The sequence below is a fragment of the Humulus lupulus genome, chromosome 2 (genome assembly GCF_963169125.1).
Source record: "Humulus lupulus chromosome 2, drHumLupu1.1, whole genome shotgun sequence".
NCBI lineage: Eukaryota > Viridiplantae > Streptophyta > Magnoliopsida > Rosales > Cannabaceae > Humulus > Humulus lupulus.
Genome location: NC_084794.1, coordinates 81,650,674 through 81,673,565, shown reverse-complemented (window position 1 = coordinate 81,673,565; position 22,892 = coordinate 81,650,674). Strand labels below are relative to the sequence as shown.

The following is a 22,892-nucleotide window of genomic DNA, read 5'->3' as shown; positions in this document are numbered from 1 at the left end:
CAGCCTCTGGATATCCCAGAGTGGAAATGGGGGGACAACACGATGGGTTTCGTGGTGGGGTTACCTAGGACTGTTGGTCAACATGATTCTATTTGGGTTATAGTGGATCGCTATACCAAATCAGCTCACTTCTTGCTAGTGAGGACTACATATACGGTTGATCAGTATGCAGATCTCTATGTGAGAGAGATTGTGCGCCTCCATGGAGCACCGAGGTCGATCATGTTAGATCGGGACCCCACTTTTACTTCCATGTTCTGGGGGAGTTTGCAGAAAGTCATGGGAACACAATTGAAGTTCATTACTGCTTATCATCCTTAAACAGATGGACATTCTAAGAGGACGATCCAGATATTGGAAGACATGCTACGAGCATGTGTGCTGGACTTTGGTGGATCCTAGAGTAAGTATCTACCTTTGATAGAGTTTCCTACAAAAATAGTTATGAGTCCACCATTATAGTTGCACCTTATGAGATAATGTATGCTAGGAAGTGTAGATCTCCCATTCATTGGGATGAGACAGGGGAAAGGAGATACTTGGGTCCTGAGGTAGTTCAGAGGACCAGTGAGGCCATTGAGAAGATTAGAGCTCGGATGCTCACTTCTCAAAGCAGACAGAAGAGTTATGCAGATCCCAAGCACAGGAACGTGGAGTTCCAAGTGGGAGACTACGTCTTCCTTAGAGTCTCGCCATGGAAAGGGGTGAGAAGATTTGGGAAGAAGGGCAAGCTAAGCCCTAGATTTGTAGGTCCATTTGAGATCCTGGAGAAGATTGGTCAGGTGGATTACAGGTTGGCCTTACCTCTGGCATTGTCAGCTGTGCATAATGTGTTTCACGTTTCAGCTCTTCGGAGGTATGTATCTGATGTGACTCATGTTTTGAGCTATGATGATCTGGAGCTTGAGGCAGATCTCTCCTATGAGGAACAACTAGTTCAGATACTTGACAGAAAGGAAAATGTCCTCAGAAATAAGACGATATCTTTGGTTAAGGTACTATGGAGGAACAGCAAGGTCGAGGAAGTGACTTGGGAGATGGAGTCAGATATGCAAAATCAGTATCCCGAGATGTTCATGTAAATTTTGAGGATGAAATTTCTGTAAGGAGGGGATAGTTGTAATGCCCCAAAATCCCTAATGAGGTTTAAGGGTCGGATTAATAGGCTGGGAGGGCCATAATTGATTTATTATGTCATTAAACTATTATGTGAATGTTTATGTGAATTATATTATAATATGATGTTAAATGCATGCATGTGGGTCCACATTTCATCTCAGGGGTATTTTGGTAATTTGGCCCGTTGAGGGAGTAATTGTTTACTTTCATGCATGTTGGTGAATTATTGATGATGCCACATTATAATATGGATTTGTTTGAGCTATTTGACATGAGACGATCTTTGAATATAAATTATCGGTTTGGTCATAACTAGTTGAATTCGGAGCTAGGGGTGATTTGATGATTAGAGCATTACCAGGAATAAAAGGGTAATGGGATATGATTTTATTAGTATTTGAGAATAGCGGGAATTGGAGGGCGCTAATTATGATTAACGAGATAGATGGAAAATGACATTTTTTCCCTTGGGGCTGTTAAGGGATGAATTAAGTATGGAGGGTATTCTGGTCATTTGACCTAGGCTATATATAAGCTGGATGGCTGTAGAAAATAGAACCAAAATAGAGCTTTGTCTATCACCCTCACGATCATCATCTTTCTCTTCTCCTTCCTTTGAATTTTGAAGTAAGTTTGGGGATTCAAACTTGGAGATTGATGCTTGAGGCCTTAGGCTAGTGTTCAGCCATTGAAGAGGATTCAACCTAAGCTTAAGGTAAGGTTTTAGTTCCATTTTATAGTTCCTTGCCCTGTTTTTGTGCTGGTTTTTAAGGTTTGGAGTTTTGATCATAAAATGGGGAATTTGATGAAGTTTTGATTGATTTAAGGCTTAGGTTTTGATGGTTGTATGGTGGTTAAGTTGTGGAAATAGTTGGTGGATTTGATTTGTGATATTGGGAGAATTTTAATGGGGTTTTGGGATGAGTTCGAAGGGTAAAAACAAGGGTTTTTGGCTGGGTTTCAGGTGGGGCCGCGGCTCTGTTCTAGAGCGCTGCGGCCCAAGTTCATTGAAGAGGAAGGGAGAAGCTGCTGGGCCGCGGCATGGAGAAGGAGGGTCGCGGCCCGTGTTGGGGAAAGGATGTACGACCGCTTCTAGTTGAGGAGGTGGGTCGCGACATGGTGAGGTAGGGCCACGACCCTTAGTGACATTTTGGCCAAAATTGAGTTTTTGGCTTGGGGAATCAAACCTTAGGCCTCGGGATCGTTCCTACTACCCTGTTTAGCAGGATTCGATGTCTTGGAGGCTAGGTTTTGGTTCGGGAACCTTTTTGTGATTCATTTTATTGATGGAATCCCGTAATTGATTATGATCAGGTGACTGTCAAGGAACTAAAAGGTTGATCATTCCCAAGGGTCGTTCTTTTACTATTTCTTGCTCGAACCAGAGGTAAGAAAACTGCACCCTATATGTGACATGCATGGTTATAATTGAGGCATGTTGAGTGTTTAAATGTGGACAGTGATTTCATATCAAATGCTTAGCAAATCCAGCTTATTTGTGAATGGCACTGGCTTACTTGTCAAAATCGGCAATGGTGTCAGAACTAGCTGTGAAGCTGTAACTTACTAGTCAAGTTCGATAGTAGTTTTGAGCACTGGTCGTATGTTACTGACCTATGAGTCAGAAGCGGCATAAGCGTCATGAACGCAGAGCTGAGAAAAGATTAGATCTAATCGACATCTGCATTGAATGACTCATCATGAGCATTAATGCCGGAACGACCCCAAGTTTGATGAAAAACTAAAAGCGCTTGCCTAGTTCCATGACTAGTTACTCAGAGTCAGGGCCAGAAGGCCCAGGTGACCGTATTGTCACATGGATAAGGGTATGGATCCCACATTAGTGACTCCATGGTCACTCAGTTGGTTTACAGTGGTGACTTTTTCATCAGTCACTTATCCTGTTTAAGCTAGTGACTCGATCACTTATTTGTATAGGGTACGAAACCCACATTAGTGACTTTTACATCTGTCACTCCTCTGTTTAGGGCTATAAGTCCTGGATGATTTTTATGATCATCATTTGATATTATATACATGCAATATTGAGTTTTCTTGCTGAGCTTTGGCTCATGGGTGCTATGTGGATCATCCTCTGGACCTGCTCATCTATCTCCTGTTGTTGTCATTCCATAGTTGCCCTCTGGAAGGAAATTTTTGCAACAAAGGTCTTCTGCTTTGCCTGAAATCGCACCATCTCCTCCTTGTGAGCGTCTTGTGGATCCTTTTGCATCCGATTGATATCCAACCTCCATCTAAGGTTTGTTAACGAGATCGACAGGATCCTAGGTGGTGGAATCCATGAGGGTCGTCTTCTTCGTCTGACTAGGTTTTGGAGGCATCGTAAAACTGATGAAAGTGTGTTTCTTGATTTCGTACTCTCAACGAAAGCACCAAAATGTTGACCTGTGAAATTGGCCAACGGTCGTATGTACGGTGTACGACACATTTTGAATGAGATAAATATAAATATACGACAAAGTACAAATATCTAAAAAAACACATAGAAATTTATAGTGGTTCAGCCCTGTTCTGATGAACAGTAATAACCTAATCCACTTAGTCTTTAGTATTGAATGACTCGATTGACAATTTACAAAGATGAACTAAGGAGTTCACTCGTCACTGATTTGCCCAGAGTCTCTCTTTAATGCCTCGAATCCTCCGATGTGGTTTAATGGCAGGATTAGTAGGCCGAGGGGCCATAACTGTTTAATTATGCCATTAAATGATAATATGCATGTTTATTGAAGCAATCAGAGATTGGCCAAGGCCAAAGAATTCTTCTGAGGTTAGAAGTTTCCTTGGATTGGCAGGTTATTATAGGCGTTTCGTGGAAGGGTTCTCAAGGATTGCTATTGCATTAATTGAGCTGACACGCAAGAGCCAGAAATTTGTGTGGTCAGATAAATGTGAGAACAGCTTCCAGGAACTGAAGCAGAGATTGATTACAGCTCTGATTCTGAGTCTTCCGACAAATCAGGAGAAGTTTGTAATTTATTGTGATGCTTCTCATTAGGGTTTGGGCTGTGTTTTGATGCAATCAGAGAAGGTAATTGCTTATGCTTCTCGTCAGTTGAAGGAGTATGAAAAGAGATATCCTACTCATGATTTAGAGTTGGCGGCTATGGTTTTGCTTTAAAGATATGGAGGCATTATCTCTATGGAGAGAAGTGTGAGATCTATACAGACCACAAGAGCCTGAAATACTTCTTCACTCAGAAAGATTTAAATATTAGACAAAGGCGTTGGCTGGAATTGGTAAAAGATTATGATTGTAAGATTCTGTATCATCCAGGAAAAGCCAATGTGGTAGCTGATGCTTTAAGCCGGAGGGGTCTAGGACAGATTCATGGTATGAGGCTGATAGCCAGAGAGTTAGCAGATGATATGACCAGAGCTGGTATAGAGTTGATGGTGGGCCAGTTGGCTAATATTATGCTACAGTCTACGCTGTTGGAGAGAATTAAGGAGGGTCAGCTGAGTGATCCACAACTGATCAAGATCAGAGAGGATGTTCTGGCTGGAGTATCCAGGGATTATTCAGTGTCTGAGATAGGTTTGTTGAGATATAAAGGGTGGATATGTGTTCCACTGGACACTGCTTTGAGGTGAGAGATTCTGGATGAATCTCATACTACACCTTACTCTTTGCATCAAGGCACCACGAAGATGTATCAGGATGTGAGATCATTGTATTGGTGGCCGAGCATGAAGAGAGATGTAGTTGAATATGTGGCTAGGTGCTTGACATGTCAACAGGTCAAGGCTGAGCATCAGAGGCCGGCAGGGTTATTGCAGCCTCTGGATATCCCAGAGTGGAAGTGGGAAGACATCACGATGGATTTCGTGGTGGGCTTACCCAGGACTGTTGGTCAGCATGATTCTATTTGGGTGATAGTGGATCACTACACCAAGTTAGCTCACTTTCTGCCAGTGAGGACTACTTATACAGTTGACTAGTATGCATATCTCTATGTGAGAGAGATCGCGCGCCTCCATGGAGCGCCTAGGTCGATCGTGTCAGATTGGGACCCTACTTTTACTTCCAAGTTCTGGGGAAGTTTGTAGATAGCCATGGGGACACAGTTGAAGTTCAGTACTGCTTATCATCCTCAGACAGATGGACAATTTGAGAGGACGATCCAGATATTAGAAGACATGCTGAGAGCATGTGTACTGGACTTTGGTGGATCTTGGAGTGAGTATCTACCTTTGATAGAGTTCTCCTACAACAACAGTTATTAGTCTACCATTGAGATTGCACCTTATGAGATGCTGTATGGTAGGAAGTGCAGATCTCCCATTCATTGGGATGAGACAGGTGAAAAGAGATACTTAGCTCCTGAGGCAGTTCAGAGGACTAGTAAGGCCATTGAGAAGATTAGAACCCGGATGCTCACTTCTCAGAGTAGGCAGAAGAGCTATGCAGATCCCAAGCGTAGGAACGTGGAGTTCCAAATGGGAGACTATGTCTTCCTTAGAGTCTCGCCGTGGAAAGGGGTGAGAAGGTTTGGAAAGAACGGCAAGCTGAGCCCCAGATTCGTAGATCCTGGAGAGGATTGGTCAGGTGGCTTACAGATTGGCTTTGCCTCCGGCATTGTCAGCCGTACATAATGTGTTTCATGTTTCAGCTCTTCGGAGGTATGTATCTGATGTTAACCATATTCTGAGTTATGAAGATCTGGAGCTTGAGCCAGATCTCTCCTTTGAGGAGCAGCCAGTTCAGATACTTGATAGAAAAGATAAGGTCCTTAGGAATAAGACGATACCTTTGGTTAAGGTATTGTGGAGGAACAGCAAGGTCGAGGAAGCGTCATGGGAGCTAGAGTCAGATATGCAGAGTCAGTATCCTGAGCTGTTCAGGTAAATTTTGAGGACGAAATTTATGTAAGGAGGGGATAGTTGTAATGCCCCGAATCCTCCGATGTGGTTTAATGGCAGGATTAGTTGGCCGGGAGGGCCATAACTGTTTAATTATGCCATTAAATGATAATATGCATGTTTATGTGAATTATATTATAATATGATATTATATGCATGCATGTGGGTCCACATTCGAATATTATGATATTTTGATAATTTGGCCCGTTAAGGGTATATTTGTATATTTGGGTGCGTATTATGATTTGTGAATGAGATCCCATTATTATGGAGATAGATTCGAGCTATTCGGCATGAGACGGTCCTATATAATGGATTAGCGGTTTTTTCATAACAAGGTCAATTATTGGGTAATAAGAATGTTTATTTGATGATAAATTGGGAGTTATTGAGGCCAGGATGAAATTCTGGGAGTTTTGACTATAATGCCCCCGGGGAGATTTTTGGGACCCCGAGCACTAGGTTTTATTTGAGGTTACTTAAGCTTGAAGTAGCTTGTTAGATAGAATGTACGTTAGAAAACCTCTCGTTCTCTTCCCGTAGTTCATTTTTACCGTTCGAAGCCTTTTCGAAGATATCTCTAGTTTTAGGAGTCGGAATCAAGCGAGGATTGAGGCATAGCGATCCTAGGAAAGATTAGAAGCTTCTTGACTGAAATATTTGACGAGAAACAACCCAATCGAAGGTAATCTAAGTTTAAAGTTTTGAGTTTTTAGAGTTTCTAAGCTTTGAATTGGATTTTGTTAACCGTTGAGTTTTTGGCTTGATTGAGCCTTGGGTTTTGATGGTTTTGGACCATTGGGAAGCTTGGGAACTTTGATTTGATGATTTTTTAATGTTTAGGCATGATTTTTGAGGCTTTGGGATGTTGGAGAACGAGTTTGGGCGTGTTCTGGGTTGAGCGCCGCGACCCTGTTTTTGGAGAGCCGCGACCCTAGCTCGAAGAAGAAGGTGGCTAAGTTTGTGCCTGCTGGGCGCCGCGGCCCTATGTAGAGGGCGCTGCGGCCCTTGTTTCAGAGGTGGCTGGGGGCCGCGGCCCTTGGTGCCAGGGTCGCAGCCCTTGAGCAGGGTTGAGCCCATTTGTGTGTTTTGACCCCGGGAACATAGTTTTAGGCCTCGGGATTGTTCTTACTACTTGGATTAGTTTGGATTGTTGTCCCAGAGGCTAGATTTTGGTTTGGGAACCTATGTTGATCATTTTTATTGATGATGTCCTGTGTTTGGTTATGACTAGGTGACCGCTAAAGGACTAAAGGTTGATCGTTCTCAAGGGTCGTTCTTTTATTCATTCTAGCTCGAATTTGAGGTACAGAAACGACATAAGCTTCCTGAACGCAGGGCCAAATGAAGATTATATCTAATCGATATCAGCGTTGAATGGCTCTAAGGCATTAACGCTGGACCAACCCTAAGGCCGATGAAACTTATAAGCGCTTGGCTAGTCTAAGACTAGTTACTCAGAGCCAGGGCCTAAGACCCAGGTGACCGCTTGTCACACGGCTAGGGAACGATGTTCCAGGGTTATGACTCTATGGTCATGAGGAAGGTTATGTTGGTGACCAGTCACCATGCACCTATCCTGTTTAAGCTAATGAAAGGTTCACGTACCTGTTAAGCCCCGGTGACCCTATCGTCACAAGGCTGAAGGGAGCTATTCCCAATTTAGTGACTTTTGCAATTGTCACCTATCTGTTTTGGACTAATAGTCCTGAATGATTATTATGATCATCTTTGATATTATATCATGCTATATTGTGTTTTCTTGCTGGGCCTCGACTCATGGGTGCAGGTAAAGGGAAAGAAAATCTCACCCAGCCTTGAGTGGAGAGCTTAGGTGGTGATGTGTACATATGCGGTCGCTTGACCGCCACGACCAAGGAGTTCTCAGAGGAGCTAGGGGGTTGACCTTATTTTGCCGCTTAGGTCGGCGGGTTTGTAAATTTGAAACAGTAGTGACCATTTTGAGTTGTAAATAACTTGTAAATGTTTTGATAAGCTCATGAGCAGTTATATACTTAATAAAAGATATCATTTCCTTTTTATTGTTTTTCCACCTTAACCTGTTAATAACACTTAGAGCACGTTTTTAACCAAAGGACTCGGGTAGCGGGTCAAATTTCTGGTTCACCGTAACTGTTCTGGGGTAGCCAGGGCGTTACAACTTGGTATCAGAGCCTTGACCTAGCCGAAAGTGTGGCCGACGGGGACGTCGGGCCCGTAAGGGGGGGTGATTGTGACAGTCAGAATACCGTGATCCTTAAGGAGAAATACCTGGTAAGCTGTGCAATCCCACACCGCCTGGGGAAGGTCAAGTGTGATGATTCTAAGACTGTGTAGGTATGGGACTACACAGTTGAAGAGGGCTTAAATAGATTGATGGGTACTACCTATATCAACAAGATGCATCTTCTTTTCGGTAGCCCATCACTTGGGAACTCCAAAGTTAAGCGTGCTTGACCTGGAGTAATCTTGAGATAGGTGACCTCCTGGGAAGTTTTCCCATAAAGCGTGCGAGTGAGGACAAAGCACGCTGGAAAGACTCATGTTGGTTTGTAGGGTCAGTCGTCATTCCAGGAAGCAGCCATAGTGACGCGGGGCATTACACTCTCCCCCCAAAATATTCGTCAGATCCCCTTAAATGAAGCCCTGGGTCCTTTATTTATAGTACCAGGTGGGTGTTACATGATCAGTAAGACTGGGGATCGTGGTTTGGTACACGATCATTGGGAGTGGAGATACGTGTCCACCTCCCCATGATTATGAGATCGTGGGTCTTCTTGTTGTTTCTCTAGATCGTGGTTGACGATGCAAGATTGAAACCTTTGGGAAAATGCTAAGTCTTGGTTGGTCTATGAGACTTAGGTGCTAGGCCCGATGAGCCTTTAGAGCTTGGGTGCTAGGCCTGATGTCCTTCTGGGAGCTAGCCCTGTTGATCTTTTGGGTGTTAGGCCTGTTGATCTTCTGGGTGCTATGCTTGTTGATTTCAGCTTGAACAAGCGTGAAATTTATCCAGTGAAGTGTATTTGGGAGTTTAGGCCGACCACCCTATGAAGAATAGGGTGGGCTGACCACCCCTAGGGGTTGGGGTCAGGCCGACCATCCCTAGGGGGATAGGCCCAGGCCGACCACCCCTAGGAGGTTTAGGCCTAGTCGACTTCCCTATAGGTCCTGGACCTATTCATTTTTGTTCATCTGTCTTTTTTCAATATTTTATCATTTTTCCATGACTTGTGATGCCACGTGTCGCTTTCTCATTCGCCACAATATCTCTTGAATTTTGAGGGATAACAATTACAATTATACATGGGAATACATGATTAAACATACATGAATGCATTGTATTTGATTTTGTGATAAATGAATTATATGTTTAATTATTCTTGATTGGAAAGCTCGGCTTACGAGGCGTGGTCGGCACTATGCGTGAAATGCACTTGTGTGACTCTATGGTCGCATACCTGGATAATGTGTCAGCTTGAGTAGGGTTATTACTGCTAAGCATGTTGTTTATATTCTACTAATATCTGAATATGTTGATTTAAGTTTTCTTGTTGAACATTGGCTCACGGGTGCTATGTGGTGAAGCTAAGGGTAAGGAGAAGCTAGGCCAGCCATGAGTTGGAGAACTTTGGGGGCGGTGTGTACATATGCAGTCTGCTTGACCACCATGGCCGAGGTATCACGAAGGAACTAGGGTTGAACCATATTTTGCCGCTTAGGCCGACTTGTTTTGTAATATTTTGAGTTGTAAATACCTTTTAAACTTTTATTTTGGGATCTTATGTATAGACTGAAACTTTTAATGAAAGTATTTACTCTTTTGACCAAAAATTTTAATACCTGAATCATTAGTTACTTTAATCACACGTTTAAGTCTAAATGACTCGTTTAGCGAGTCCAACACTATTTTAAACATACATTGTAACGGTCCTGGATTAGTAGGGCATTACAAAAACTATTTAAGAGAAATTTTTTTTTAAAAAATTATATATTTAGTATAGTAAATATACTCAAAATAAATATTCAAAGGATAGCACATACTATATGTTTTGATAATTTTTTTGTTGATCTTCATTTGTGTGATGATTTTTTTTTTTTTTGAAAAAGTGATTGAATCATCTTAAGAAAGAATAAAGATACATAGAAGATGTTTTTTTTTTTTTTTTTAAAAAAATAATGATTTAATCCATCCAAAATGTCCACTGTCTAGCCAAAAAGCACACAAAATCAAATGTGATGGATTGTTAGAAATAAATAGAAATTAGAATTGATTTTGTCTCACCTTGTTTTTTAATGTGTTTTTATCCATCTTCTTAACATATTTAAAGAGAGATTTTCTTGTCTCTTCATAAACTACGATGTGAGAGATAAAATAAGTTAGGATTTTGGAGGGTTGAGATCTATTGGTATGAACTGATGTTGTTTTTATTCTACTAATCAATCAAAACATAACATCCCCTCATTTCAACATTTTGCTTGAAAGAAGAAAACAATTTAACTCATTCTTATAATTTTATTTATACATTAGTGTTTATATTATTAATATTGGTGGTCATTTAAGACGTCAATTTCTTTAACTTATTTTGTCTTATTTAATGTTTAATTGTATATAATTAATTGTTGTTGCTAAAATTACATCTGCTTAAAAATATAATTATATTATTAAAAAAATAGTAAAAATAGTAAAAAATATATATATCTTCCCCAAATCAATTCTCCCTTTTCTTTCCTCTTCTACCCTTCACATCCACCTATGTTCTGAATGATGATTATGTGAATCTTTTTTTTTTTTTTATAATGAAAGATTCCATAAATTAATAGCATCCACAATAAAATGTAATCTTTAGAAATAAATTTGAGAATATAAGTGCCAAAATTGGTAAAGTTTAGAGATTTTTACCAAAAATATATCTATTATTATATCACTTTTTGAAATAAAACTATACTATAAGATCATTTAAAAAAATAATTCTTTTAAAAGGAAAAAATACATTTTTTTGTTTTTTTAAACAATTTCGGAATGGAAATTTTTATTTAAATTTTAAAAATAAGTAAAGTAAAAGAAGATATTATTATCTTATTAATATTAATTTTGATAAAAAAAAGAGCATAAAGAAAGTATTTTTATTTTGTATTAATTAGTGAATCTGAAATTTCTCAAAAAAAATAAAATAAAACAGTGAATCACATGGTAAAAAGGAATGAAGAAGTTGATTCAAAATCTAACCAGCAAACAGTGGATTGGACCACCTTTCGAAGAAAAAAAATGGTGGATTGGACCCACGTGCAGCTATGAAAGTGAAATTTCATTTACAAATGTTGCTATGAAAAAAGCCAAGTTGACTCATAGATAATGACCTGCCAACAACTCACGTTGTACACATAATACTTAGTTATAAACGAAAAAACAAACCTTAATGATGATGCTCCAGATCCTAGAACGAACGAAAAGTGCATACATTGAGTTGAGTGAGTGAATAGGGACACAGACTAGTCTAGAGTGCACTTGACTTGAGAAGAGGAAGCAAAACCATGGCGGCCTGGGATTGTAAGAAACAAGTTATACCATTCATAGCCATGGCTGCAATGGAATTCATTAATGTCAGCTTAAATACCTTATACAAAGCAGCTACTAGGAAAGGGTTGAGTTACTTTGTTTTTGTTACATATTCTTATGCGTTTGGCTCTATTACTCTGCTACCGCTTCTCTTCATCTTTCCCAGGTATTCTTCATTCTTTCTTTTTAATTTTCTAATAGTACTTAACATACAATACAAGTCAACCATTGAAATTCATGCCTTTAAATAGTTACTGTTGAAAAATTGTTCCTATGATATGCAGGACAGGACTGCCTCCATTCACAACATCCATTTTCTACAGAATTGTTCTGCTTTCAGTAATAGGGTATGAAAGTGCATTTGGCAAATCTACAGATTCTTTTGTTTCTATGTGTGATTTTTCACAAGTGAGAACTTTTCTTTTTGGTGATTTTGGCAAAGCAGGTTTGGAGGGAATATGTGTATGTTCAAAGGTATAGAATACAGTTCTCCAACTCTTGCTACAGCCATGAGCAACCTTTCCCCAGCCTTCACATTTGTTTTGGCTGTCATTTTCAGGTTTTTCTCCAATTTGCCGTTGTTATGTTTCATAGTATAATATGGCCTGAAAAACTAACACTGTTATGTCTCAGCTTTGTTATGTGACTGTTAATACTGTCTTTATGACTCATAAAGGATGGAAACTCTGGACTTCAGAAGATCAAGCACTGTAGCCAAAACCTTAGGCACTCTACTTTCAATATCAGGAGCTTTAATAGCAGTTCTCTACAAGGGCCCCAAAATGTTGTCTTCTGCATCTCCAGAATCACCTTTTTCACCTGAGTATCCTCTGAGAACTTCACAACCCAATTGGGCTCTGGGTGGTCTTTTACTTGTTGCCTTCTGCATACTAGTCTCAATCTGGTACATACTTCAGGTAAGTCACTTTCAAAGTTCCTCCAAATCCTGCCACAGAAACTATCTTTCTCCTTGTAATTGAGAAGAGAATAAGAAGAGTGTTTAAATTAAACATTTGTTCAATTCAAACATAATTAAGAAAAACTAAGCTTGAATTGCTAGCATGTTGCAGACCCAGCTCATTAAAGCATACCCAGCTGAGCTAACAGTGGTGGTCTTATACTCCCTATTCACAGCAATTATTGGAGCAGTGGTAAGCTTCATAGTAGGAACAGACATAAATGATTGGACATTAAAGACTGATAAGGCATTAGTTACCATTATACTCTACGTAAGTACTGAAAGACTCTTACCCACCTCATAACACTAGAAGGGATTTGATATATTTTGTGTCTAAAAGAGAAGATGTAATTTTTGTTTCATTTCAGGGATTCTTAGGTCCAAGCTTCAGTGCAGCCGTTCACACATGGGGGCTCCTCTTGAAAGGGCCAGTCTATGTCTCAATCTTCAAGCCATTTTCAATTGCTGTTGCAGCTGCTATGGGTGCTATTTTCCTTGGTGATGCTCTCTATTTTGGGAGGTACATATATATCTATGTGGTCTTGCACTTTGTTTTTTTTTTCTTGTACCTATTTTGTCAAAAAATATATATAGGATTAGTACCTAGTATTAGACCAAAGGAACCAACTGTAGTGCTAATTTGCTTCTTTTTATAATACAAATGTTTTGTAGTGTGATTGGAGCAACAGTATTGTTACTCGGGTTGTGTGCTGTGGTATGGGGAAAAGCAAAAGAAGAAATGAGCAAGGATTGTGTCTCTAAAGACTTGGAAACCTCAACCGATAAGAAGATCCCTTTGTTGAGGAGTTGAGACTTTAATATATAAATAGATATATTTATATATATAACTAAAAATGTGACCGCACTTTGCGCGTTGTTTTATAATTATTGAAAATTATATATATTTAAATAAATTTTTTAATTTATTGGGTTAATTTTATAAAAAAATGAATAAATTTTCATCAAGTTTGAAATTTTTTATATATTTAGTAGTTGTTAGATTTTTTTTTTTATAAATCAAATATAGTATTTTGTTAATTTGATGCATATGGTAACAAATAATGTAAGGAATTAACAATATCAAAGATTTTATCATTTTTCTTTAATGTTTGTGCAGTCAACTTATTATGGTAGGCTATGTAAACACTACATCTACACGTAATAAAGAAAAAAAATATTAGAGATGGAATTGAAACTATATACAATAAAGAAGATAGAAAATTAATTTTAACAAATTTGTACCTTATGAGGTAGGAATTAGACGCAAGCATATGCATAATTATATTATTATTTTGCATAATAAAGAATTTGTTTGATTAATTGATTAAAAGACATAAAGAAAATAAATTAATATATCCATCCCTTATTATATATGTCAAACTTTTTATATTATTTATGTTACACTCAAATTTCGGGGATGAATAAATGAGCCTCGAAATGTAGGATCGTAAAGTGTAAGCTCGAAAATAACAAGCAGTGGTTGAACACTTGTATGAATATGCATGATCCCTGGCCCGTCGGCGATCTAGCACAAGATTAAAGGCTCGAGCTTAGGTGTCAAGCTCGAAAGAAAGAATCTTCTCCGAGGCATATGAGTATTATTTGAGTCTTAGTTTAAGGCTCTGGGGCATTGGACTCCAACGATTGAGTTCGATGAAATCACCAGCTGAGGAGGAGGCTGACCAAAATAACAAGCTCGAATTTATGTCGATCTCAAAAGCGCGTTAACGTTGCATTCGAAGTCAGCAATGCGTTTTGCATACAATAGCTATTAGGAGATCCATATTCTTTAGGAATCCGTTGTTATTTGATAATTAAATCACAATTATCATGAGTTATTATGTATTTAATGTATTTATTTACATTTATTTCAAATTTGAATAATTGGTTGTAACTTCCTTGAATCAAGGGAAGATATTCTCTCAACCAGGTCTATAAATAGTCTGGTATTTATCATTTGTAGACAGACACAATCAGGTATTGAGAATACTCTGTTGAATTGCTCTGAGAAAGCTGTGAGAGAGTATTACGAATCAATAATATTGACTCGTAGTCTAGGTAGATTTTAACTGCTGAACCACGTAAAAATTCTATTGTTCTTTTCTTCTTTTCTGAATCATTGTTTAGTGCTCTTCAAATTTAAGTTGACGAAAAACAACATCAATAGTTTGGTGCTTTCATTGAGAGCATTAAGCAAATCTTTGGATTGTTTAATCAGAAACCTCCTGTATTGCCAATGACCGCCGCGAACGACCCAGGAGCTGGTGGGCGACCATTGCCCCAAATACTTGAGGAGCAAAATCCTCACATTGAGAATTATCTCTGGAGGAGTAGGAAACAACCAATGACAGATCACGGCCCAAACGAGGGGAGTGCATCATCTGACTCCAGGGGGCCACCTGCTCCCAGGACCAACGAGGACCTCTATTATAATCCTGAGGTACATTCCCATTGTGGAACTGGAAAATCACCAACTGCATCAGCAATTGGCAGAAGCCACAAGGCGCAATGAATAATTAGCTAGGTAGGTTGTCAAGGCCCAGGCGCCACACCAAGGGCCTAGAGGGCATCCCCGTAGGAGCACAACCGCCAGGAGGGCTGAACAAGGGGCCCAGCAAACCCAGCCAAGGCCCAGGGCAAACACTGGCGACGATCGCCCTAAAAGGAATACTCAAGCCAATACTCCTGACAATTCGATAGTGGAGGTAACTACAGGAATAGGGAATAACCGAGCTCCCCCAGCAGCTCGGAGCAATAACCCTGAACCTGTCAGACATAACCCGAAACCAGTCTGGGCCAATTCTAGAAGAATCTGTGGGGAGATGACTAAAGGAGCTACCTCAAGTCTTTTGGGCATATAGAACAACGACAAGAACCTTGACGAGGCATACCCCCTTCTCCCTGGCTTATGGATGTGAGACCATGTTGCCTATCGAGGTCGAAATCCCAACTATATGGCGCGATGCGTATGATCAAGCCTCAAACCAATCCCAGCTCAAAGAAAGTTTGGACCTCATTGAAGAAAGATGAGACGAATCCTAGCTGAAAAATGTTGCGTGCTAGCAAAGGGCTACGAGATATTTTAACAAGAGGGTTCAAGATAGGAAATTCGGATAGAGAGAATTGGTGTTAAGGCGCGTGTTTCTGGCCACACGAGACCCATCTGTTGGGGTGCTTGGGCCTAATTGGGAGGGACCCTATCAAATCGAGTCCATTATTTGACCTGGAGTTTATAAACTAGCGAGGCCGAATGGAGGGTTGGTTACGCGAGCTTGGAATGGTGAACATCTACGTCCTTACAATCAATAATATTGGAATGATATTTATTCGTTTTAACCAAGCATGCATTTGATTTTTGCTTTTTGTTAATACAGTACTGAATTTCATTCAAATGTTGTATTTTTATTGGTGTACTTTTTTGCAAGCCCTCAAAATTCAATAACCTAATATCACAACCATAGGATATTTAGGGGGCATAAGTGGTATACAATCATACCATAGGCTCGAAAAAATATAACATAAATAAAAATTGACTCTAATGGAAATGTTTGGATTATTAACCCAACATGAACTAAACAAGTCTGGAACAAACCAGTAAAACCTAGTCGACATAGTCAAAAATTGGAATTCTAGATAAACCAACTAAAAACCATAAGTCGAAACTAGGGCTGGAAATTTTTTCAAATAAGTTTCGACCTCACAACCTCGAGGTCATATTTGAGAATGAGGAAAAGTAACTAGAAAAATAAAATATAACTAGACTAACGAGGTTACATACCATTTGCGTAATTTTTAAATACGTGGTAAAAGTAAAGTTCGACTTTGACAATAACGAAGTCGAACATTGTCATTTAGAATAAACTATGCATGAATGTATTGAAATTCGAACTTAAACCCAACGTATAGTTGTACAAATAAACAACTATAAAAATAGGTCCTTAATAATAACATGCTCGAAATATTTTGATTAAGAAATATGATGTGTAATATTTAGGCAAAATGCTAAAGGTAGACAATGTGCATAAAGGTTTTCGAGCTAGAAAGTTGAAAGCATTAAAACTAATATTAAAATATAAACAGTCATTAAAATAGCTCAAACTTGAGCTGTAAATTGTCTTTACCCCAAGGGCACAAAAAATACAATTACAAAAATTCTAAGGGACGCAACCCTATTTGGAACAGTTCAATGTTGGTCAACTGAACCAGACTCAGCCTCCTCGCCTTTGTCCTCCCTATTCCTGCCATCCTAGGTTGTGGATGTGACCTCCTCTTCGGCCAACCGAGCCTTCCATTTGGAGATGAACTCCTCTTCTTTATCTTGAAGGAATGAAGTGTCAATGTCGAGGTTCAGAGACCATATCATATACATAGCTTGGTCGGTAACCCAATCTTTCTTGGACTTGAACTCCTCGGTGAGGCGCTTCTTCTCGTCTTCAAGAATTCCAAAGCCAAAATCCTTCTCTTCCTTCAGGTGTTCAGCCTCGGCCTTGGAAGCACTTGTTTCTGCCTTCAGATGATCGATCTCGGCCCTGGCAATGTCGAAATCCACTGTCTTGGTGTCGAGTTCCACCTTCAGGCTATTGGCAGTAACATCTGAGGAGTCAAGCTTAACTTGAAGAAGCTTGAGGGCTTCCTCGGTCTGGGCTCGGGCCTCCTCATCTTTGACCTGGGCTCCCTTGGCCTCCTTCAGACCATCCTCGACTCGGATGCAAGCCTGGTTTGCTTTGTAAAACAAGGTTTCAAGTGTCGCCCTCTTTGAGGAGAACACCGAACTTTGCAAAGGACACCAAGAAGGGCCTGAAAAAAAAAATGATGCTTACAAGGGTTAGAGAATAAATAGGCGATCAAAGAAAATAGAAGACAAGAGAACTAGACTTACCGAAACCTAGAGCTCCATTGTTTGGTCAGTGAGGCGTGTGGGATTTTCTCCTCTCAAAAATTGCCACACATTGGCATCAAGACTGCTACAAGCCTAGCCTATCCGAGACAACATATCTGAGCACATGCCAGCTCATACGGTCCCTGCCACATTCTCCAGAGGGTACTCTCGTACATGGGACGATGCCACAAACTTGCGAACCACCGTCGGGGCACCTGTAGGCTTGGGAGCTGAAGAAGGCACAAATTATTTGCCTTTGTCTCTAGCAGGTTGGGGAGGTGGCATAACCTCCGGGGGTTTGGTGGTGGCAACTGTTGAGGTCGTGAGGGCAGTTTCCAAAACCACGACCATAGATTCCGGAGCCTGGGCTTTGGGCTTGAATGAGGTAGGCATCGAAAAAGAGGAACCCTAAGTGATCTTGGCGAAATTCGAAGCAGCCCCTTTCTTCAAGGTTACACGACCTCATTTAGTACCTCAGGGCTTAGGGGCAAAAGGTTGTTTAGGTCCGACTCCATATCACTTGAAAAGCACAAGGAAGGTTAATCAAGCCGAGAAAGAAAAAATTCATACACATTTGGACAAGTAAAAATGACTAGGTGTCAAAAACCTAACAAGAAGACTCACTAGAGCTCGAACTTGGGGACCAAGAAATTCCCCTGTCTTATAATGAGGCTATGGGAGTCCCCTCCCTAAAGGTGGGGGACATCCTTGATAGGTCCCTATAATCGTTTGTGCCGTATTGCACTGCTACCCCATCCCAAACCTCGTTTAGGTTATACATGGTTTGGTATTTACCTAGACAACTGTCAAACCTACGGACTCTAAGGTCTACCCTCGACCATGATAAAAAGTTATCCTTGGGGTCCTCGAAGAGGATCATTACATCAGGCTCGTGCTTAAGTAACAAAGGAGACCACATGGATGAATCGAACATTACTTTACCTCCGGACGAGCTCGTTGATGCCTCATCCTATGACTCATTTCCTGAGCCTCGGGGTTCGAAGGGGCGAGGTCTATGGGCTCGGGAGCTTTGAACTTTGTGTTTTCCTCTCACAGGGATCTTGGGGGTAGGCACAGGCACGTCCTCCCATCTCGTATACTTGTGGTTGCTGAAGTCATCAGTGGTCACTCCTTCGTCTAGAAAGTTCCACAACCGAAGCTTGTCCTTGTGAAGAAGGTAAGAGAGGGATCGTCGACCATAGGGGAGCTTGAGGATGGCTTCCCTACGTTTCCTCATGGCATCCGTAGGCTGAGGATGATGGTAAGTGGCTATATAAAAGATTTAAGTAAGTCAGTTAGGCTCGCAAATTAAAAGAGAATTTAGCTAAAAAAAATACGAGGAACTTACGAATTCTCCGAAATGAGTAGAAACAAGAGGGAGCGAGACCGGCTGTCTAGAAAAAGGTGGTCTTGAAGTTCAGAGGGTGGTTTAGAATGTCCTCGAACAATCGCTTGTCTTTCGGGTAGCTGGACAGATAGTAGAACCCATCTCCGCCATGAGATCGGGAAGGGTTGCTTTTGAGGCAAGAGAGATGCAAGATCTCGTGCGCTGTGGGCTCCTCCCACTTCATCTCCTTGTATAGCGATTTCAGTGCAGACAGAACCTTGTACGAGTTTTTCTGGAGCTGGAATGGAGCTATGCCGACGTAGTCGAGAAAGCTCCAGAAGTAGTCCTATAGGGGCAGCAAGGCCCCAGCTAGTAAGTGTTCACAACTCCAGGCCGCGATCTTAACCTTTCTATTTGGATTGTCTTCCCCAGGTGCAGAATAGCTCCTCTCTTCAGAGCTGGAAGGGCAACAGTTTAACTTTCCAGAGAACTTTAACCCATGACAAGAAAGGAGCTAATAAAATTGGCGAGTCGATGTTATGGAACTCTGTTAGTGTACGGCCTCGAAGAAAGAACTCTCCAAGACTGCGATAGAAAGGGGTTTAGGAGCCTTAATTGGTTGGTTAGAAGGACCCTCCATTAGATTGAATATGAGCTCACCTGGTGAAAAGGCTACAATAATCTTGAGTGTGGGGTCTAGTGGAATAGGCCTAATCTCGGGGTCTGGATCGGGATAGGTTGCCACTCAAAATCTCTTTCTTTTTCTCTCTTTGACCTCATCGATTTGACGCGGAACGTGGTCTCATATATCTTCCTGCTCGCACCATTCTTTGTGCTTGCAGATCAATCGCTGGTTTCAGGTGAAAGGCGATTCAGGACTGAGAGTTGATGGGTGGTAAGGGATAGAAAACCTGGGCCCTCACCGATTCTCAAAGCACTACGACATCTATCAAGGAAGAAAAATGTGAGGGCCCATTATATAAAAAATAATAAAAGGAAAGAGTAAACATTTTGATAACTTGAGCTCGAAAGCTCGAGATAACGAGATTACCCTAATCGAACCTGAAGGCTGGAAAAGGCGAGATTGACTCAGATGTGTATCCCGAACTATTGTAAAGTTCGGGCATCGAGTGTGCACCCACACGAGAGTAGGGCGGTTATTACCAGTTGAAAAGAATCCTGAATTTCCAGGGAAACATTTGGCAGTTACCCGAAAAGGCGATGTTTTCGGGATTCGTGCATTAAAATCCTAAACCAAAACCCTATTTCTTAAGCTACACGAAACCTATGCCCAAAAAACTCCATAACCAGAAAGGTTCCATTTTTACATGTTTCTATCATAAATTTTTCGGTCTAAACCGTGATTCTAAGCATGCCAAAACTACTCAAATAAGAAAACTTACCTAATGCAAGAGAGGAGCCATAAAAATTTGGTAAAAACCAGAGGCATCCTCATGAACAGATGAAACACGTTAACGAAAAAAAATACCAAAGTAAGATAAGAGAACTTACACAAATTGGATTGAGGATATGATGATATCGTCGATTGTAGGAGATGCAGCGGAAACGATCTCACTGAACCGAAGGTTGAAAGATTGCGTTGCTTTGCCTAATGCGAAGGAAAAGAGAAATTTTTTGCTTTGGTTTTCTCTGGTGTATAATTGTCAGAAAGGTAAAAGTGATTAATGGAGAAGAAGAAAGGGTTTATATATATATATATATATATATATATGTCAAAAAGGAATGGGAAGGGTCGAGTGGATCTGGGCCCTTGGTTTGGATTGAAAGATGACCTGATGGGTAGGTTTTAATTGTAACATTGGCGGCAAGAAGGGTCATATGAAAGGATGTGTGTAGAAAAAGAGAGTACTTTGGTACTCCTAGTGTGCAATCCCCAAGTGACGCTTGTCCACACTCGAGTGTGGTAGGTGGCACGTTTTTCGAAAAGTGGAGTTCAAAAGTTTCATTCTCAGAGGACTCGAACCAACATTTTTGAAGGGGAAACATGTTACACCCAAATTTCGAGAATGAATAAATAAGCCTCGAAATGTAAAAGATTCTTATATGCCTCAGAGGCATATAATTGAAATAAATGAGCCTCTTAGGCATATAATAATCTAACAGTTCAACATTTGAGAAATTCAATACTTTATTTTAATTATTATAAAAAAAAATTAAATTATAATAATTAGTTATTAATTTAAATAATTAAATTAGATATTTTTAAAGTTGAAAACGTTAGATTAAAACTAAGAATGCACAATGATCAAATTATGTATTTTAAATTAAAATTGGTGTTGTTAAAGTTGAAATAATATTTATGATAAATTAGATAATATGTATAATTAGAAACTTAGTAATTAGAAATATCTTATTTAAATTTTAAATTAAAATTGGTGGTGTTAAAGTTGAAATAATATTTGTGATAAATTAGATGATATATATAATTAGAAAATTAGTCATTAGAAATATCTTATTTAAATTTAAATTACTATTACTATATAGAATAAAAAAATGAGAAAAAAATGTGAATATAGCTTAAATCAATATTATGTAGAATAAAAAAATGATAAAATAGATAGAATGGTTTGGTGAGATTTTAGAGTGTCACATCAGTTCCTTAAGACTCTCATTTATATAAATACTAGAAAACATAATCGCGCTTTACGCAGTCTTTTGTAATAATTATTTAATATTTTTTTTGGAGATTGTATAGTAGAGATTCTTTTTTATCATACTCATACAACATGCTTCTTTCATGGACGCGTGAGGATGTCTTGCCATAGTTTTTTAATGATGTTGTTCATTGTATAGCAAATCTTTTGTAGGTTATCGACAAATTCTTAATAATAAGGGTTATTTCGGTCGATTACACATTTGGATCATTTATTTTTAAAATTTTACTTTTAGGCCCCATTTTTTTTTATCAAAATGTTAAAAATAGGAATAAAAATATCGATTATTTGAACATTATATATTGGCCGATTACCCATTTCGACACTTTATTTTTAAAAATGAACCTTTGGACCATGTATTTATTCAAAAAGTTAAAAATCATTTATATAAAGCAAATTATATAAATTTATATAATTTATATTTTCTATAAGGGTTCTCACCATTTTGAACCTAGTATTTTAGTCGATTACCTTTTTGGACCATTTATTTTTAAAAATTAACTTGCAGACCTCGTGTTTTGTCAAAATGTTAAAAATAAAAATAGATAGATTATTTAGTATTATTATTATATATAGATATTTTTAATTAACATATATTATTATTATTATTAAAATAAAAAAGACCCCGGCTTTTTACCAGAAATTTTGGAGAATAGTGGGTTGTGACGTGGTGAGTTTTGTCAGGAATTTTTTTAATATGGTGTCTCTTCCTGAAGGTATCAATGATACAAATGTGGTCCTTATTCCAAAAAAGAAGAATCCTGAACAGTTGGGTGATCTGAGACCGATATCTCTGTGCAATGTCTTGTATAAAGTGGCTTCTAAGGTTCTTGCTAATCGCTTGAAACAAGTTCTGGATCAGATTATATCTGACTCCCAGAGTGCTTTTATCCCTGGCCGTCTAATAACAGACAATATCATGGTCTCGTTTGAAGTTCTGCACTATCTTAAGAGGAAGCGAAGTGGCAATGATGGGTATATGGCTCTAAAACTTGATATGAGCAAGGCGTATGACCGTGTTGAGTGGCCTTATTTGAAAGCTATTCTCTCCCAAATGGGCTTCTCTGAGAAATGGATTAATCTTATTGATTGTTGCTTATCGACTGTTCGGTATAGGGTGGTTTGTGGGAACAGAGAAGTGGGCCCTATTTATCCAGGCAGAGGGATCCGACAGGGAGACCCTATATCCCCTTATTTATTTCTTATTTGTGCAGAGGGCCTTTCAGCGTTGATTAAGCAGTTTGAGGCTAACAGTTGGTTACATGGGTGTAAGGTGGCGAGAGGAGCTCCTATGGTTTCCCATATGTTCTTTGCAGATGACAGCTACTTGTATTGTAAGGGTACTGAACGAGAGGCTGGGAATGTCTTGAATCTACTAGGGATTTTTGAAAGGGCATCAGGGCAGCAGGTTAATCTAGCTAAATCTTCAGTTTTCTTTAGCTCAAATACTAGTTTTGATATGCGCCAACAAGTTTGCTTAATGATGGGGATTC

General features: G+C 39.5%; 1 protein-coding gene across 1 annotated transcript; it reads left to right on the top strand.

The window, feature by feature from the left end:
• Positions 1–11,423: 11,423 nt before the first annotated feature.
• Positions 11,424–13,491, top strand: LOC133818111 (WAT1-related protein At5g40230-like). The gene is made up of 7 exons (XM_062250818.1): positions 11,424–11,726; positions 11,845–11,907; positions 12,006–12,119; positions 12,237–12,477; positions 12,631–12,789; positions 12,887–13,038; positions 13,191–13,491. The coding sequence occupies exons 1-7, from the start codon at positions 11,536–11,538 to the stop codon at positions 13,327–13,329; spliced, it is 1,059 nt and encodes a 352-aa protein (XP_062106802.1). The 5' UTR covers positions 11,424–11,535; the 3' UTR covers positions 13,330–13,491.
• Positions 13,492–22,892: the final 9,401 nt, after the last annotated feature.

Excerpts from the sequence above, each read along its gene's own strand:
- LOC133818111 (XM_062250818.1), top strand. The coding sequence starts at position 11,536 with ATGGCGGCCTGGGATTGTAAGAAACAAGTTATACCATTCATAGCCATG. Across the intron at positions 12,120-12,236 it reads GTTTTGGCTGTCATTTTCAG|GATGGAAACTCTGGACTTCA; the intron begins GTTTTTCTCCAA and ends TGACTCATAAAG. Across the intron at positions 12,478-12,630 it reads CAATCTGGTACATACTTCAG|ACCCAGCTCATTAAAGCATA; the intron begins GTAAGTCACTTT and ends AGCATGTTGCAG.